Source organism: Entelurus aequoreus, linkage group LG13, assembly GCF_033978785.1.
Source record: "Entelurus aequoreus isolate RoL-2023_Sb linkage group LG13, RoL_Eaeq_v1.1, whole genome shotgun sequence".
In the NCBI taxonomy this organism is placed as follows: domain Eukaryota; kingdom Metazoa; phylum Chordata; class Actinopteri; order Syngnathiformes; family Syngnathidae; genus Entelurus; species Entelurus aequoreus.
Genome location: NC_084743.1, coordinates 21,629,405 through 21,648,859, shown reverse-complemented (window position 1 = coordinate 21,648,859; position 19,455 = coordinate 21,629,405). Strand labels below are relative to the sequence as shown.

Sequence of the window (19,455 nt, the reverse complement as noted above, 5' to 3'; positions counted from 1 at the left end):
CTACAATATACACCCCCGCTACCCCCTACCTCCCCACCTCAATCCCGCCCCCCCCCAACTCCGTCCACCTCAACCTCCTCATGCTCTCTCAGGGAGAGCATGTCCCAAACTCCAAGCTGCTGTTTTGAGGCATGTTAAAAAAAATAATGCACTTTGTGATTTCAATAATAAATATGGCAGTGCCATGTTGGCATTTTTTTCCATAACTTGAGTTGATTTATTTTGGAAAACCTTGTTACATTGTTTAATGCATCCAGCGGGGCATCACAACAAAATTAGGCATATTTATGTGTTAATTCCACGACTGTATATATCGGTATCGGTTGATATCGGAATCGGTTAATTAAGAGTTGGACAATATCAGAATATCGGATATGGGAAAAAAATGTCTAATTACTACAGTAGAGCATCAAAAACTTGTTTACGACCTTCTAAATACAGCTCGCAACTTAAAACATAACAATTAGCCCGGCAGACAGCTAATATCTCAAAACACTGGTCAGTTGAGGTACCACTGCAGGCAAAAAACAAATACAAAGGACAATGCTTCTTAGGGTTATCATCTCAATTCACAGCAAGAACATTCTGATTGACATATTTTCCAGAATCATGCAAAAGAAGCTTAGTCTTTAACGTTACTATGTCAGAGTGACTGCTTCCAACATGGTCATTATAACAATAGACTTCATGGTGGCCTTTGCATAGTCCTGTAGGTTGTCAACATTATTGTCCTCTTAGTGGCTGAGGAAGGAATCATTTGACTCTGGGGGTGTTAGTCTTATGACTGTACATAGGAGGATTCTCCAGCAAGCATCTGACATCGATCAGCAGTTCTTTTCATCGTTCCTACATTGTATATCTGCACCTACACTTGAGACTGATTTGTCTTGCATTTCCCTCTTTTTGTGGAATGTATGACCTAATTCCAATACAGCACACACATATTAACACAAACAAGGCTGCCCATGTTTCTATCCGTGGGAGTGGCTGAGGGTTGTGGGGGGTTTCTGGAAATAAGTCTCTGCAGGACCATCTGTTAGTGCTGCCTGGTGGTCTCATGCAACCAACCAATCAGCATGATTATGGTCTATTTTTTCCTCTTTTCTTGCATTATGCGTACATCTTTACTGGTTTAAAAAAAGAGTGGACATACCTAGCAACTTTGAAGATAAACGGCTTAAATTGTTAGGTAACAGTATTATTTCCCAATTTTTCTCTGTCTTTCTTTTTGCCAGAATCATTTTGAGTTTTCTCGGGCTTGGAAACTTTTTTCCTTTGAAGTTAGGACATTTGAATGACTTACTGTTTAGGATAAGATAGACTTTGTTCATCCCACAGTAGGGAATTTGTGTGGTTGAAGTGCAGATTGATTGATTGATTGATTGATTGAGACTTTTATTAGTAGGTTGCACAGTGAAGTACATATTCCGTACAATTGACCACTAAATGGTAACACCCGAATAAGTTTTTCAACTTGTTTAAGTCGGGGTCCACTTAAATTGATTCATGATACAGATCACAGGGGTCACCAACGCGGTGCCAGGTAGCCCGTAAGGGCCAGATGAGTAGCCCGCCGGCCTGTTCTAAAAATAGCTCAAATAGCAGCACTTACCAGTGAGCTGCATCTATTTTTTGAATTGTATTTATTTACTAGCAAGCTGGTCTCGCTTTGCCCGACATTTTTAATTCGAAGAGAGACAAAACTCAAATAGAATTTGAAAATCCAAGAAAATATTTTAAAGACTTGGTCTTCACTTGTTTAAATAAATTCATTCATTTTTTTACTTTGCTTCTTATAACTTTCAGAAAGACAATTTTTGAGAAAAAATACAACCTTAAAAATGATTTTAGGATTTTTAAACACATATACCTTTTTACCTTTTAAATTCCTTCCTTTTCTTTCCTGACAATTTAAATCAATGTTCAAGTAAAAAAAATGTTTTATTGTAAAGAATAATAAATAGATTTTAATTTAATTATTCATTTTAGCTTCTATTTTTCCGACGAAGAATATTCGTGAAATATTTCTTCAAACGTATTATGATTAAAATTCAAAAAAATTATTCTGGCAAATCCAGAAAATCTGTAGAATCAAATTTAAATCTTATTTCAAAGTCTTTTTAAAAAAAAAAAAAAAAATTTTGTTCTGGAAAATCTAGAAAAAATAGTCATTTGTCTTTGTTAGAAATATAGCTTGGTCCAATTTGCTATATACTCTAACAAAGTGTAGATTGGATGTTAACCTATTTAAAACATGTCATCAAAATTCTAAAATTAATATTAATCAGGAAAAATTACTAATGATGTTCCATAAATTATTTTTTTAAGTTTTTCTCTTCTTTTTTTCGGTTGAATTTTGAATTTTAAAGAGTCGAAATTGAAGACAAACTATGTTTCAAAATTGAATTGTAATTTTTTTCGTGTTTTCTCCTCTTTTAAACCGTTCAATTAAGTGTAAATATCATTAATTATTAATAATAACATAGAGTTAAAGGTAAATTGAGCAAATTGGCTATTTCTGGCAATTTATTTAAGTGTGTATCAACCTGGTAGCCCTTCGCATTAATCAGTACCCAAGAAGTAGCTCTTGCTTTCAAAAAGGTTGGTGACCCCTGTACTATCATATATACTATAATCATAATACAGTCATCACACAGGATAATCACATTGAATTATTTACATTATTTACAATCAGGGGTGTGGAGAGGGGGTGAGGGGCGGGTACGATATGGACATCAAGTAGTGGACATAGAGAGAGAGAGAGAGAGAGAGAGAGAGAGAGAGAGAGAGAGAGAGAGAGAGAGAGAGAGAGAGAGAGATCAGAAGGCATAAGAAAAAGTATCTGCATTTGATTGTTTACATTTGATTATTAGCAATCCGGGGAGGGTGTTAGTTTAGGGTTGTAGCTGCCTGGAGGTGAACTTTTATTGCGGTTTTGAAGGAGGATAGAGATGTCCTTTCTTTTATACCTGTTGGGAGCGCATTTCACATTGATGTGGCATAGAAAGAGAATGAATTAAGACCTTTGTTAGTTTGGAATCCTGGTGTTGTGGTTATGGCGGTCATTTACGTTAAGGAAGTAGTTTGACATGTACTTCGGTATCAGGGAGGTGTAGCGGATTTTATAGACTAGGCTCAGTGCAAGTTGTTTAACTCTGTCCTCCACCTTGAGCCAGCCCACTTTAGAGAAGTGGGTAGGAGTGAGGTGGGATCTGGGGTGGAGGTCTAGAAGATACAAAAAGTCCCCCAAAAAACAAGGTAAAAACAAGAGGGAAACATCACAGCTCCTGCAACCAGCAGCCACTACAGCAGAAAGGGACTACACACACAAAGGGGACCTACCTTTAAATGCATAGCAAACGACATGGGATCTTTTTATTATTCACATCAAAGGCCAATTTTAGTGTTGCCAATCAACCTATCCCCCGGTGCATGTCTTTGGAAGTGGGAGGAAGCCGGAGTACCCGGAGGGAACCCACGCAGTCAAGCTCTCCCCGCGACCCCAAAAGGGACAAGCGGTAGAAAAATGGATGGATGGACATCAAAGGCCTCAGATGGCCCATTTCAATCCTCATCATAAACCTCTTTGCAACATGCTTCATTCAGCCAAATGGGGAGATTATTGTAATCTGGCACGAGACACCCCCACTTCGGATGCAATGGCAGACCCACACACACACACACACACACACACAAGCAAGTATTATCATGTCTGCACTGTTTTTTTTTTGTTCTTTTTAAAATCTCAGTCGGCTGAACGATACCATTTCAAGTAAAGGTTTTCAAATTATGACAGAGAACGACTGCACACAATGACGTGTCGTTATTAGGGCTGTCAAAGTTAATGCCTTAACTATAATTTCCTTTAACGACGCTAAGTTTTTTGAAGCGCGATTAACATGCACGCGTCCTGGACATTTATCTGCATTCAGTCACTGTTGAGCCGCAAGCGGGGGGAAAAAAATAGCGAGCAGCCGTAGACAAAGAAACCCAGAAAGGCCCGGTCCAAAGCCATGGCGAGTCAGTCTTCCGAAAAGACAAGACCAATTTTATCAATAACCGTTGGAGCAAAAGCTTGCTGGAGTGCTTGCATTCAGAGAGGTGGAGCTTCACGTTCATGTTTAGATTACAGTTGCACTGATAACATGAAATGTAGATTGTTACTGTCAGGCTCAAACACCGATGACATCGATTAAACAGACAAGAAGCAAGGAATTAAACAGAGACAGGATTCAATTTAGCTCAATGAGGAGAAACGCCTGGGCTGTACTCTTTGCACAGTCTTCCACCACGCTCTGACGAAAGGTTGCACGCCTCCTCTTTTATTTGGACTTTCCCTGATTACATGGCAACAGCTGTTTCTAAAGGGAGGGGGGTCGTAAACAGCCGTCGCCTTTGGTCACAATACAGTTCAAAGAAAAGATGCCTGGAGCTTGCATCAGGTTCTGCGTCCTCTCCGCTTTGTAGATCTCGGGTCAAGACAAGATCTTCCTGTGGATTACAATCGATCAAAGAAACCGACACCTTCCTGTCGCTTCTCATCGTACACAGTGGAGTTTTACAAGCCTTTTGATTGGTAAATTCAAAGACAGCTTTTGTCCTCTCGCCGGGAACTCATGGAAACACAAAGTTTTGTGATAACTTAGATACAATTATTCTGACAGTTACTGTAACTGGTTTAGTAAAATAGAATACAAGCTCAGCAGAAAGAAAAGATCGAGAGGCACATTTTTTTATTGTCTTTATTGTCCGTTGTCAAGACACCTCTTCTTAAAACAATCACACACTTGCGGCATCAAAATAATAGTGCTGCGCATCACATTCGGTCCAACTACTGTTAATCAAAATTAAAAATGGCTTAAATGTTGATCATCAAAGTGGTTTTGTAATGTAATCCGTGATATTTCTACTTACATAAATGCCAGTACATCTGTTGAGGTATGTAGGGGGGCATTTTGTAGAAGATTGAAATAACATGTATAGTATTTTATTACATGTTATGGTCGACAGTCCTCAATTACAGAATGTTTAGCAGGCTGAATATTACATTTGGTTAACAAATAGAGAAGTTGAAGACATTGTCATGCAAATATATGCATACCATTAACTAGTACAACATGTAATGTACATAATCTTGTTAGCATTTATTCGAGTACAAACATCAAAGAGTACATTACTAAAATGTCTTGAAACTCTTGTGGGATTACTTCATCGATAATGCTGCAGGGTTCCACCAATTGGTTTCCTGTCGTCGTCGTCCAAGGGGTTTGTGTCTGCTTTATTTGGAACTACAAGCGCCTTCATTCAGTTAATGCATGATTTAGGTTGTGTGTTATCCCGTAGGAGCTCAGCCCATGTGAAAGCAATAAATCACACATCTGCGGGGTATCAGTACCGACCATTAAGTTAACCCCAAATATCGTATTTTACAAAGTAATGAGCATTGTTCACGTTATTACGGTTGCCACTGGGCCGCAATGACAAAGGGGGAGTTCGAAAATGAAGTTGAAAATTTGACCAAATGACCAAATTTGAACACTTTAATTAATGGGGCACTTTTGTATCCCCAAGAATTTTTGGAGATTTTTTTATTTTTTTTAAATTATCATCGTTAAAAAAAAAAGAATCAAAACCAATGTTGTTATGAATGATTGATCTATTCTAAGCTCCAATTACATCACATCAAATGTTCCACTTTGAAATGTTTTTGGGGGTAAATATTGCATATGTTGCGCGTTTGACGTTAAAAATAATGTTTTCTATGTAAAAAAAAAAAAAAGTGCACAAAACAAACAAAAAAATTAAAATAACAAACGTGTAGATCTTAAGTTGATCTCGAGACTTACTTGAAAGTTAAAAAAAAAATGTAGAGCCTAATTTTAACACTTTTATGAGTGGGGCCCTATTAATGAATTAAAATCTATGTTGTTGTTCAAGGCTCCAATTACAAGACATCGAAAATTCCACTTTTAAAAGTTTTTTGGGGTAAATATTGCATATTTTGTGTGTTTGCCATAAAACACTGATTTCTATGAAAAAAGCGCATAAAACAAAAAAAACACAAACACACACACAAAAAAATAATAAAAACAGATAAATCCAAAGTTCATTGTTGACTTTAAAGTAAAAAAAAATCAAAACATGACCTAATTAAAAATTGCATATTTTGTGTGTTTGCCAAAAAAAAAAGGTTTTCTATGAATAAAGGACATAAATTAAACAAAAAAAACATAAACAAATAATAAAAGCTTATAATCGAAGGATAGATCCAAAGTTGATCAAGAGACTTAAAAGTAAAAAAAAAGAAAGCACGACCTAATTAAACATGGCATATTTTGTGTATTTGTCATACAAAAAAAATGTTTTTTGATGAATAAAGGGCATAAATCAAACAAAAAAAACAAACATTTAAACATTTTAAAGGCTTATAATCGAAGGATAGATCTGAAGTCGATCAAGAGACTCGAAAAATGTATGACTTAATTTTAAGACTTATGAGTGGGGCCCTTTTTTATACCCAATAATTTTAGTGAGACTCTTTTTTTTTTTACTGTCATTGCTCAAAAATAGTAATAAATTATAAAATACATTTTGTTATGAATTGTTGACCTATTTCAGGCACCAATTACTTCACATCAAATATTCCAAATTAGCGTTTTTTTGGGGGTTAAAATGTTGTATATTTTGCGTTTTTGCTATAAAAAACAGGGTTTTGACAAAAAGGGCATAAAACAAAGAAGAAAAAAAATATTTATATCGACAGACTTAAAGTTGATCTATCTGAAAATTAAAAAAAAGATAAGAATATATGACTTAGTTTTAAAAAATGTTTATCACTGAGACGCTTCCAAATGTGAGGGGAGTACTAAAGGTTACAACAAAATCTATAAATTGGTTTTGAAAATAAAAAATATCAAAAATGGCCCCCGCATGCTTTGGTGTGAATAAACAATGTTTTAATGTCGACTGGTTTGCATCCAAAACATTGACCACACATTGGTAATCTGTCCTCTCAGGTTCTAACTTCCAACTGAAGGTCCAGGTCACTGAATTGCTGAGTCATCAGTACCTGAGCCGGGCCAGAGTGGATGTTTATGTCAACTACACCATCAGCAGCACAGCTCTCACTGGGCCGGAGGGTGGTGCTTTGCTCCAAGTGCCTTTCCAGACTGGATTGCCCATCACGGTTGTGGCCAGCAGGGACGGCTACGTCTGCACGGTGTTGCCATACAGAATCGTCAGGACGCCAAGTAAGTCTGCTCTGTGAGCCTGATAAATATTAGCTGTAGTTTTTCTTATTCTAAGCTTTATATCCCAAATGTGTATTATTTATATGCAAATGATGAAATACAAAAACAATTAGACAAAAAGGTCCAATCTCTAGTGGTGTGTATTATTCGTAGATGTCTAACTATTTACAGTGAATTAACACAACCCCAACAAAACATTACTAAATAACAAAATGTCAATTCAAATCTGGTAACTAGAGTAAACGTAGTATTTAGGTCACGATTTTTGCATTCAGAAACACTTTTGTTTCCTGCTTCTCATTTTCCTTGCTTTTCAGCATGTAAAGTAGTCTCTAATTATGTAGCAGGTTCTCCCTCTTTCACAATTGAACCAATTCCCGGTACTTGGGAAGTATTACCGGTACTCAGTGGTAGCAATTCTTGGTACTTTTGTGTGTGTTCATGTGTCATCAAATGGTAGTAGTTTAATAATACAATCTTAATTTTGTATTTAACATTTAAAACTGAGCTGATAATGATAACTGCGCTGTCCAGTTGTTATTTATATTTTTCTTACACTTCTGAGTATCATTTAGTATTATATCAAGTATTGTAAAGTAGACTTTGCATGCAATTGCAATTCCAAGACGTTAGATGGCAGTAGTGTTCATAACAAAGTAGTATATAGGCAACCATTAAACTGTAGGTGCCATTCTTTTGTTTTGTTGCGCCCTAAACAGTGTTTATACTGTAAGTATTGTATTCATTACACACCAGGTGTTTTTTTTTTGTAACGTGCATCTTAGTTGTAATTTTCATTACCAAATTTGGTGGTGTTGAAAATCACCAATGCTAATCAGTAGCATATATATGACACAGTTAATGTATATTAGCATCAAGTTAGCGCGTTTTAAAAAGTGGAGCCTTACTTTCACATTTGATCGTTTTCTACCAGTTATACTTGCTTTGTTGGCATTGAAAATTATTTCATTAACGAGAGGAAGTCCGGCTGAGTCCGCTGCTTGAGATGTTCTCCTTTTTTAATAAGGTTCAAGGTGTTAATCAGGATTAGTTTCCTTTGAACTTTGTAAACACTTGGAGTTTGAACAGTTTCTTAAAGTGGATCCTTTTAGTACATTCTTTGCTTAATCCATTCCTTAATTTAGCCGTTAGCAAAGAAAAATCCATAGATTAGCCGCACCTTTGTGTAAACTGCAAGGTTTAAAAAAAGTAGCGATTTATAGTCCGGAAAATACGGTATTTATAAAAACAAAAACACTTGATTTTCATTGTATTCCATTCATTTCATCAGTTTTGACAGACTATGTGACACTGTGCTGTCACCCTCAAACTACACTGCTGCTAATACCGCTTTTCCCAATAAGAGGGCGCTGAAGACTACACACAGACTTACACAAACCAAACTGTACATCTTTAGTGGAAACAGGTTGAAGGTCATACAGTGATATCACAGTTTAATCAGTCAACAAATCTCCAACAACACATTTCACACATGGTTCTTCCCGTTTCAGTATTTTCCTCAGTGACCATGCCACTGGTCGGCCTCACTCAAGGAAACATCTGGCTGTTTGAAGACACTTTCCTGATCACTGACAAAACATCTGGTGCGGTCTTTCCACTGACTTCTTTATTTGAAAGTATAGTAACGTATAGTATGATAAACCCTGTTGTTTACATTGTAGATGCTTCATTGAATCCCATTGTCCAGTTTCCCAAGAGCCTCCTGAACCTGACAGAGAGCAGCGACATCACTTCTTTGCAAGCCTACTTGACGATCCCCAGGTTCCCTTCAGAGGACGGCGACTTCCTCAGCACTTTGGGAATCATAAGCAGCCCATCAGGTGGATATGTTCAGATTGTGAATGTAATCAGGAATTTTGGTTTGTGGCACCATTTCAGTCTTTAATATTACTTGTGTAACAGGCTAGGGCAGGGCTATTCAACTAAATTGTTGTAGGTAGCACATTTCAAGATTAGTCTTATTTTGAGATCCAGGATCTTCTACAGTGAACATGTATTTTCGGTCTATTCCTTTGGTGAGAATTACACATTTCAGCAAAAAAAAGACTGTTACGTAAAACACTAGCCTTTAGGAGGTTAAAATGTCAATGCAAGGATCTGCCAATGTGTTTACACTGGACCAAGTTCTTATATACAACAGGAGCATGCTCGTGTTTTTAGGAATTTGCTGCAAAAATGCTCAGTCTCCAAGTTTTGAACTGAAATCGGGGGCCGGTTTGGTGTCATTACCACTAGTTGAACAGTTATGTGCTAGGGTTTAGAGGGTTTATTGTAGCCTAGTGCTTCGACAAAGACTGACTATGTGGTAGGGCTGCACAATTACTGTATTTTCTAGACCAGGGGTCACCAACGCGGCGCCCGCGGGCAACAGGTCGCCCGTAAGGACCAGATGAGTCGCCCACTGGCCTGTTCTAAAAATAGCTCAAATAGCAGCACTCTCGTCAGCTGATGCGCGAGCGCGTAACTGCGGCTTCTTGGCAACCAGCCAAACCCCACTTAATAAAATTATATTTTATTTTAGAGCACATCCACATCCCTATTCACCTAGGCAACCCCAGGAAATGTATATAATTCGGCATTATCAGTTTACGTTCACGCGCAGGTATAACGCGGCGCGCTCCCGTCTCGTCTGCTGGTGCGCGAGCCCGGTAATTAGACAGCTGTGTCAAATAAAGGAGGACAAAAGACGCCAGCGCAGAGTGGAGAAAGGTTTGGTTCATTACAGATAACACAGAGTTGTGCCAAAAGTGTACTATAACCAAAAGCTGAACGGACAGCCGGTAAGATTGCACTTTATTTCTCTTTGTGGGTGTGGCGCACCTGTTGCGCTGGTGAGATGGGGGGGGGGGGGGAGAGGCTAAATACACATGGTGTTTTGTGTAACTGTTGTTTGGTAAGGAAGTGTTGATATTCTTTGCTTAGTTTGATAAATGTTGGAGCAGTTTGCTTCATCAGGAGGGTGAAGTCGCTCAACATAAAGTGTTGGATTTAACTGTGTTGGATCATTGGCTGCTAGTGAGGGCATAGAAAAGGGGTATTTTTCTACCAGCAGACAGCGTTTAAGATTGAGTGTTTCACTGCTAAATTAAAAATATATTTATATTGGATATGGATTTTAAATATGTATCTAAAATAGGTGGTTAATTGGTTAGGTATTTATGTATTTGCATATTGGGTTTTCTGCTGCATTTATCTATTGTGTTTCTGGTGTTAAATGTATTTTATATGTATCTTGGTGCATTTATGTTGAGACAATTTATTTAAAATCTGAATTAACTTAAAGGGAAAATATTAATCCATTTTCTTGCACTTGTTTAATTGTTAAGTGTTTGATAGCCTGATTAATAATTGTAAATTATGGGATTGATAATTGATTGATTTTTTACAGCATGTTAATCTTGTGGTGTTTTGTCCTTAAAGGTTTTTCACCTACTAAAGAAGCTAAAGGCTACTAAAGACAGCTAATGACAGCTAAAGAAACTAAAGTCTACTAAAGTCTACTAACACTGCTAAAGACTGCTAAAAAGACTAAAGAAGAAAAAAGAAGCTGTTTCTTCGTTGGAAAAACTTGCAAACTAAAGGAAAATAAAAGGAAAAAAGTAACTATGGTCTGGTCTTTTGAGTGAAATCCAGAAGCCACATTCAGCATTCGTACATCCCTTCAAGTGTGGGATAAGCACAGTGAAAAAAGCAAAACACTTGACAAGCACTTACCAGTGAGCTGCCTCTATTTTTTTTAATGTTATTTATTTACTAGCAAGCTGGTCTCGCTTTGCTCGACATTTTTAATTCTAAGAGAGACAAAACTCAAAAAAAAAATTAAAATCCAAAAAAATATTTTAAAGACTTGGTCTTCACTAACTGACAAAGAAACAGATAACAGATTTGGTGTCCAGTTCAAAGTGTGACATGATTTATTTAAAAATTTGAGAGTTGACTTTTGTATTTTACATGAGTTATTATTTGTACAAACATGGTGCAAAGTAATTCATGATTTGTTCAAAAATGTTAGTGGCTAGCTAGTTAAAATGGGGTATTGTGATTTCACAAGACTGTCTTAAAAGTGATCATTTGAAAATGTTCAATTTGAAAAATGTGCACTTAGAGAAAATATTTTAAAAAAGTGTTGCATATTGTTATTTATCTGTTTCTATATATATTAATTGTGAGAAATCATTAAGATGATCAGTGTTTCCACAAAGATAAATATCATTAATTATCAATAATAACATAGAGTTAAAGGTAAATTTAGCAAATTGGCTATTTCTGGCAATTTATTTAAGTGTGTATCAAACTGATAGCCCTTCGCATTAATCAGTACCCAAGAAGTAGCTCCTGGTTTCAAAAAGGTTGGTGACCCCTGTTCTACACTATAGAGCACCCATAAGCCACACCCATTAAATTTTCGAAGGAAAAAGTAATTTTCCATATATTATCTGCACCGTCGCATATACATACGTTGTGAAATGAGTTATTTACACAGAAATATTTTGTAAATGTTTATTTGCATACCTTAATTGTTTCCAAACGGTACCAGTTACACGGCAGTAAAACGGCTGATCAAACAAAACATAAATCATCCTCAATAACTTCAAAGTGACCTTTTGGTGAGTTTACTGAGGAATTTGTGAAAGAGAAGCAATACAAACAGAATGCCATTTTAAGTTAATAATACTAACACAGATATCATTAGCATATTTGCTAACGCTAACGGCGCTAGCTTGATTACATTATGATAGCGCAGACAAATATGCATGTAAACATTACTATCAAACATGTGCCGGTTTACTACCGGTAAGTATGAATAGTTTTAGTTTTATTGTAAAACTTACAAACGTTGAATGAAGAAACTATATGGGTGGCAACGCTATGGATGGCTAGAAGATGGAACGGCACTTGCACTTCCCGTACAAGGCACTCAACAGAAGGAAATACTGGAGTGAGCGCAGTGAGCAAACTCGTACAAAAGATGGCACCAAAGCACAAACAATAACACACCTTTTCAGTGTCTCTGTTAAGTGTTTTATGAAAACTATTATTTGAATTTTGTATTCACTGTGCTTTTGCTAGGATATATCAGCATGGAGTTGACTCCAGTGGCGGCCGTCAGTGTGCGACTCTTCTCCGGCGACACTGAATTGCATATCAGCGGACCCATAAAGATCAGCCTAACTCTTCCTGACAGCTGTGGACTTCAGTCTTCCAATGTAGTTCCAGCATGGTTATATAACCACACTACTGGTGGGTACACCATCACGCACATGTTGCGTGTTTTTTTTTTTTTACGCGGGTCTTTAAAAAGCAATAAAATTAAATGGATTTTGCGAAAATTAAGGCTTTATTTCAATGGTTATGGTGTCAGTTTATTCCGAACATGCATACAATTACAATACGATACATCACATAAGAGCAGAGATTATGTAATCCTACCCCTTTTCGTATTATAGCAATTACTAACTCATTTGTTAATACTCATTCTGTAACCCACCAAACAATAAATGATTAAATCACGTGTATGTATATAGTATACAGGGGCGCCGAAAAGGGGGGGTAAAGGAGACGGATTCTAGGGGCCCATGATGGAGGGGGGCCCAGAGAGGCCCCTAATGATGATGAAATTATAATACAGGGGGCCCTGTAAAGATTCTTTTCATGGGGCCCAAAATCTCTAGCGGCGCACCCCTGATACTATATATACTGTGTGTCATATATATATATAAATATATATACACACACACACATATATATGTATATACAGTATATACGTGTGTATATATGGGTATTTATATATGTACAGTATATATATATACATTAGGTCACAGTACAATTTTATATTCACATTTGTGTGTGTGTATGTGTATATATATATATATATATATATATATATATATATATATATATATATATATATATATATATATATATATATATGTATGTACGTATACTGTATGTGTATATATATGTGTGTGTGTGTATATACAGTATATTTATACATGTATATATGTATATACATATACATTTATATACATACATGCACACACATAAAATGTAAACATAAAATTATATATATATATATATATACAGGTATATATATATATATATATATATACATATATATGTATGTACATATACTGTATATGTATATATATGTGTGTGTGTGTGTATATACAGTATATTTATACATGTATATATGTATATATGTATAAATTTATATACATACTGTATATACACACACATAAAATGTAAACATAAAATTATACTACTATTTGAACTAATTTAAGTTCATTATTATTTATTTATATATATATATATAATTATATATACATATATGTGTATATATATACATGTATATATATATATATATATATATATATATATATATATATATATATATATATATATATATATATATATATATATACACACACACACACATACATATACATTATATATACATATACACATATACATATACGTATATGTACACACACACACACATATATATATATATATATAAATATATATGTATATATATATATACATATATATATATATATATATATATATATATATATATATATATATATATATATATATATATATATATATATATATATATATATATATATATATATCTTATGTCTTACTTTGTATTTGTGTACTTTTTACTGTATTGTTAAAATCCTCTTGTGCTACAAATTTTTAGGTGAGTGAAAATTCAAAATAGTGATGTCATTTTCAAAGCATGGGGATATGGCACCACCTTATGGAGTGTTAACAAAAAAAACACACAAAAAAAGTCTAATTATTGTCAATATTTCAGAGCAATTCCCACCAATAAAGTGTAAATTGGTGTACATTTAAATTATTCTTATCCACGTCTTGTCTTATAACTGCTATTGTTGCTTTATAAAAAGAAAAAAATGAACTATAATGACGGCTCGAACGAATCGAACTGTATAGCATAGAAAATGGACAATAAAAAAAAAAACATTTTTAGAGTCATGGGATCAAACTTGTGTTATTTATGTCATTTAGGTGGATGGATGCGACAGGGATTGGGGACTGTGGCGTCGATAGATGGGAAACTGAGGTGGACATGGACCGCTCCTCATCTTGGTTACTGGATTGCTGCACCTGTGCCAACTAGTGGAGGTAAGTGCGGGCATTTAAGCAATGCAATAGTATTGGTGTTAGGTTTTAGAATTATAGCGTAAACAAAGCTGAAATATTTCTTCTTTGTAATCAATATAATTCAATATATTTAAATACACAGTATCCTACAATGAATATGAAAAATATCGAAACTTAAAACAAATAATGCTTAATTGTTTGTATTCTCTATGTTGTCTCAATGTGTGTTAGATATCTTTGGAACTGGCATCCTGACTGACTTCTTCGTCCATTACTCAACGTACCTGATTGGTGTCCTGGGAGGAGTATTTTGTATTTTCGCCTGTCTAATCGCTGGATTGATCAAATTTCAGAGGTAGTAAGGCATCTCAACATGAACATATGTCATTCACCATTAAGGAATTAGTCATTTTACATAGAAAATGTGTAATCTTCTTTAATGACTGAGTCAGTAGCAAGATTACAACTCAATAATAGAGCATGTTTTTCACTTACTGGAGACAATTGAGAGGACTGCAAGACCAACAAGTACAGATGGAACGATTAGGGGGTTCCAATATTGGTATCAGTTTGAACATTCTAAAATAACTATTGAAAAAACATAACAATTATGAATAAAAGAGCAAACAAGTGAAATGTAACGGGACAAAGTTGCATTGTTGACTCTAATGACACAAAGCTGTCATGCAGGCTGTTTTCTGCAAAACTGCCAGTGCCAAAAAGTAATAATGAATCAAAATTACTATGAATTATTGAATATTCGAGGCTTCAATTACCCGGTGCTTCACATGAAATATTCTACTTAAAAAATATTTTGGGGAAATATTGCATATTTTGCCTGTCTGCCATGAATTAATAATAATAAAGAGAATTCCATTCCATTTGAAAGGGCATAAAACAAACAAACCAAAAATAATAAAAACATATAGTGGATGGATAAATCTGAAGTTGATGTAGATAACGTTAAAAAAACCCAAACACTTTCAACACTTTATGGGTATGGCCCTTTAGTAAGTACCCCCTCCAAATTTAGTGAGACTTAGAAATAAAAAAAATAAAAAACTAATTGCTTACAATTTTTTTTTTTTAAATCTATGTTGTTATGAATTGTTGAACTATTTAAGGCTCCAATTATTTCACATCAAATAGCCCACTTTGTTTTTGCCATAAAAACAGGGTTTTGAAAAAAAAGACTTAAATTACTGAAAAAAAAAAAAAAAAATGTATCTTGACAGATAGACTTGAAGTTGATCTGAAGATTTATAGGTTGAATGAAAAAAACAACAACAAAAAAAAACACAATAATACAGTAGGAAGAGGATTCATCTGGCCCCATTCGTCACGGTTTACCTGACACATGACATGTGACAGATTCTAATTTAGCCCCCAGATGGCAGTAGAGTGTTGAATATCTTAAAATGTAGGGCCATCCCTACTTTGACCACAGCATCAGTTGCAATGTGGAGTGGCGCTTTCCATCATTTTCAGCAGACTGCATTGCAGAATGACTACCACCCCACCTTCTTCCCACACGAGGTCCACCCAGGAATAGGGCCATATGAATCCTTCCCTACTGTACATGACTTGTTTTTTTTTTTCATTTTTACGACTTAGTCCCTTGTGGGTCCAAACGTGAGGGTTAAAAAAAAAAATCTATATATTGTATTGGTTTTGAAACTGAAAAATATTAAAATAGCCCTCGCATGCTTGCTTATTTCAGTGTGCGGCCCTCAGTGGAAAAAGTTGGACACCCCTGGTCCACAGCGACAAGTAGCATCAGTGTTGCATGTTACGATCACACTGCAAAAACTGAAATCTAAGTAAGATTAAATATCTCAAATAAGGGTGATATTTGCTTATTTTCTGTCTGATAAGACAATTCTTCTCACTAAGCAGATGTTATGTTAGAGTGTTTTACTTGTTTTAAGGGTTTTGGTCCTAATTGATCTCAGTAAGATATTACAGCTTGTTGCTGAGATTTTATGACCTATATTGAGTAAAACATGCTTGAAACTAGAACATCAACTGATGCAAAGCTGTGTCATCAACACTCACAAGTATAAAACTACTTTTTTAAAGTAATAATTCTTACTTCAAGCATGAACAAAAAAATCGTGATGCCGAGCGCATATCATTATGTCAAGATAATGGCACTAGCATTTCCTTAATTTAAGAATATTTTTTCAACATATTGAGCAAAAAGGTCTCTTTTTTTTTTTTGCTACCAAGAATGGTGCACTTGTTAGGGAGAATATCATTATTTTAAGGTGTTTTTGGGTTCATTGAGGTTAGCTAATTTTACTTGTTTTGGAAAGTCTTGACAAGCCAAATTTTCTTGTTCTATTGGCAGATAATTTTGCTTAGTTCGAATAAAATACCTCTAATTTTTGTATTTTTTTTTTCTTGTTTTTGAACACTGACTTTTTGCAGTGTGAGCTAAGGTGACATAACATATCCCATCTTCTCCAGACGCTCTGCGAGGGAAACCAAGGCGAAGCAGATCCTTCCACTGACGAGGAAAGACCAATCCACCGCCACGTGCAACAGTGACGACGTCGAAGGGTCGTCTGGTGATGTCACTCAATCTCAGCAAGGCCTGAAAGAATTATTTACTGAAATGAGTGATAATCAACGCAATGTTACTCTTTCCATCTATAATGCCAATATCATAGCCAATCCCGATGCTTTGGCCGCGAGCGCCGAACCTAACGACCCGATTCCTTCACGCACCGCAGAGATGATGAAGGTCCCGGCGTCCCTAGCAGACAATTTATTATTTTACAACCAGCCTGTTGCCATTCTTCACGCTTCAGCATTTTTCCAAGTGGATGAGCAAATGGAGCAGCCCCGCTGGAATAAGAGTGCCATTCGGCCGCAGGCGGCGGATTTTTGCTGTGATTCCGAGGAAAAACATCCGTCCATCGTCTCCACCGCCATGCAGAAGCACGAGGGAGAAACTAAAGTTGTCAAATTGAGCGATGCTCCGGTTCCAATTTCCCCAAACAAATCTCGGAGCCAGTGTGGTCTTCTGGAATCCGCTTCAGTCCCAGAGACCTTGAGTAAGATGAAGAGCAGCAGACACTCAATGGACGCTGCGACGGAACTTTCCAGGATGCCCTCGTCTCAACCGCCCCGGGCCTGGTTCGTGACCCTGGAGGGCAAACCTGCGGCCGAGATCCATTACGCCGTGGCGGAGCAGCAGAGGAGGCGGAGAGCGGCGGAAAGCCAAGAGACTAGTTTGGATTCGGGGGTGGATATGATCGAGGTGAACCAGACGCCCGGAAGGAGGTCTGTCACTCTGGAGCGGAACGCCACTTTTGTGAAGAGGACATCCAGCAGCAAACACACCACGTCACAGTGAAACAAGAAGACGTAGAAATGTTCTCTCACGGTGAATCGGCGGTTTATTAGTGCAGTCGAACCTGTTTCGTCGAGCTACAGTGGAACCTCGATTCACAAAGCCCTTTATTTGCGAACATTTCGATTTGCAAACTTTTAGATGGTGCCAAATATGCCTCTGCATACGAACGTTTAATTCAGTCATTCATTTTGTGTCGCGCCCGCAGGCAAAAAGCAGGGCGCAGCATCGTTAAGGAGGCGACTTGCTGCTCTCCTAAGCTGTGTCCCAATTCAGGGTCTGCATCCTTCGGAGGACCCGGCCTACGCAGCCTCAGAAGGCTGGACCTTTTGGAGGCCATGAAGGATAGTCGCGGTGCATCCTCCGAATACAGGGAAAAGGAGGGCGTGTTCGTCGGCTGCATTTGGAGCAGCCTTCGAATTTGAATGAATTAGGACAGCCTTCGCACAGCGTTGTGAGCTAGGGTTGCAAAATTCCGGGAATATTCAAAGTTGGAAACTTTCCATGGGAATTAACGGGAATATATGGGAATTAATGATAATTAATGGGAAATTAATGGGTATAAACATTGAATGCAACATGCTAGATCTTGCAGCATGATTATTAGCTAAAACAACCTGATTTAATGCAAATTTTGTAGAATTTCAACCCTGCACTGTGCATTCCTCCATCACATGTGCAGTGCATTCTTCCATCACATGCACAGATAATTCCCAGCATGCTACACACCACAGCAGAGCTATTGAGGCCACACTAGTATTTGAGCCCAAGGACTTCATCCAGTCGGGTAAGTTTTGATGATATTACTGGGGTAAATATATTTGATCTATGGTATTTAAGTTTAATAGAGGTGTAATTGCTTGGTACTGTATGACTGTAGACTATTTCAGCAGACTTCCACTCAAGCTAGCTAGCTGTTCCTGTACGTGTTAAATGATTTTGGCGGCCAATATCGCAAGCTCGCTAGGTTTACACTACCGTTCAAAAGTTTGGGGTCACCCAAACAATTTTGTGGAATAGCCTTCATTTCTAAGAACAAGAATAGACTGTCGAGTTTCAGATGAAAGTTCTCTTTTTCTGGCCATTTTGAGCGTTTAATTGACCCCACAAATGTGATGCTCCAGAAACTGAATTTGCTCAAAGGAAGGTAACTTTTGTAGCTTCTGTAACGAGCTAAACTGTTTTCAGATGTGTGAACATGATTGCACAAGGGTTTTCTAATCATCAATTAGCCTTCTGCGCCAATGAGCAAACACATTGTACCATTAGAACACTGGAGTGATAGTTGCTGGAAATGGGCCTCTATACACCTATGTAGATATTGCACCAAAAACCAGACATTTGCAGCTAGAATAGTCATTTACCACATTAGCAATGTATAGAGTGTATTTCTTTAAAGTTAAGACTAGTTTAAAGTTATCTTCATTGAAAAGTACAGTGCTTTTCCTTCAAAAATAAGGACATTTCAATGTGACCCCAAACTTTTGAACGGTAGTGTATGTACCGCCACAGTCTCATAATGAACCGAAAATATTTCTCCGTTAGCCGTGATGCTAATTTTTTCTATGTTAAATCCCATTCATTTATGCTAACAACGTTAGCGATCCGAATTGACCTTTTTTGTGATCTGTAAAGTTCAACTTGCAAATACAAAATCAAAACGTGTAGTTTCCTCTGCCCTCTGTTCTGCTA

At 36.6% G+C, this 19,455-nt stretch overlaps 1 protein-coding gene across 1 annotated transcript in view; it reads left to right on the top strand.

The window, feature by feature from the left end:
* Positions 1-18,775, top strand: part of LOC133663246 (protein FAM171B-like) — a 25,885-nt gene extending 7,110 nt beyond the window's left edge. The window contains exons 2-8 of the mRNA XM_062067578.1: positions 7,017-7,250; positions 8,762-8,854; positions 8,933-9,091; positions 12,342-12,512; positions 14,310-14,426; positions 14,637-14,760; positions 16,875-18,775. Of these exons, the coding sequence (XP_061923562.1) occupies positions 7,017-7,250; positions 8,762-8,854; positions 8,933-9,091; positions 12,342-12,512; positions 14,310-14,426; positions 14,637-14,760; positions 16,875-17,766 (1,790 nt within the window). The 3' untranslated portion in view covers positions 17,767-18,775. The remainder of the gene's footprint in view (positions 1-7,016; positions 7,251-8,761; positions 8,855-8,932; positions 9,092-12,341; positions 12,513-14,309; positions 14,427-14,636; positions 14,761-16,874) is intronic.
* Positions 18,776-19,455: the final 680 nt, after the last annotated feature.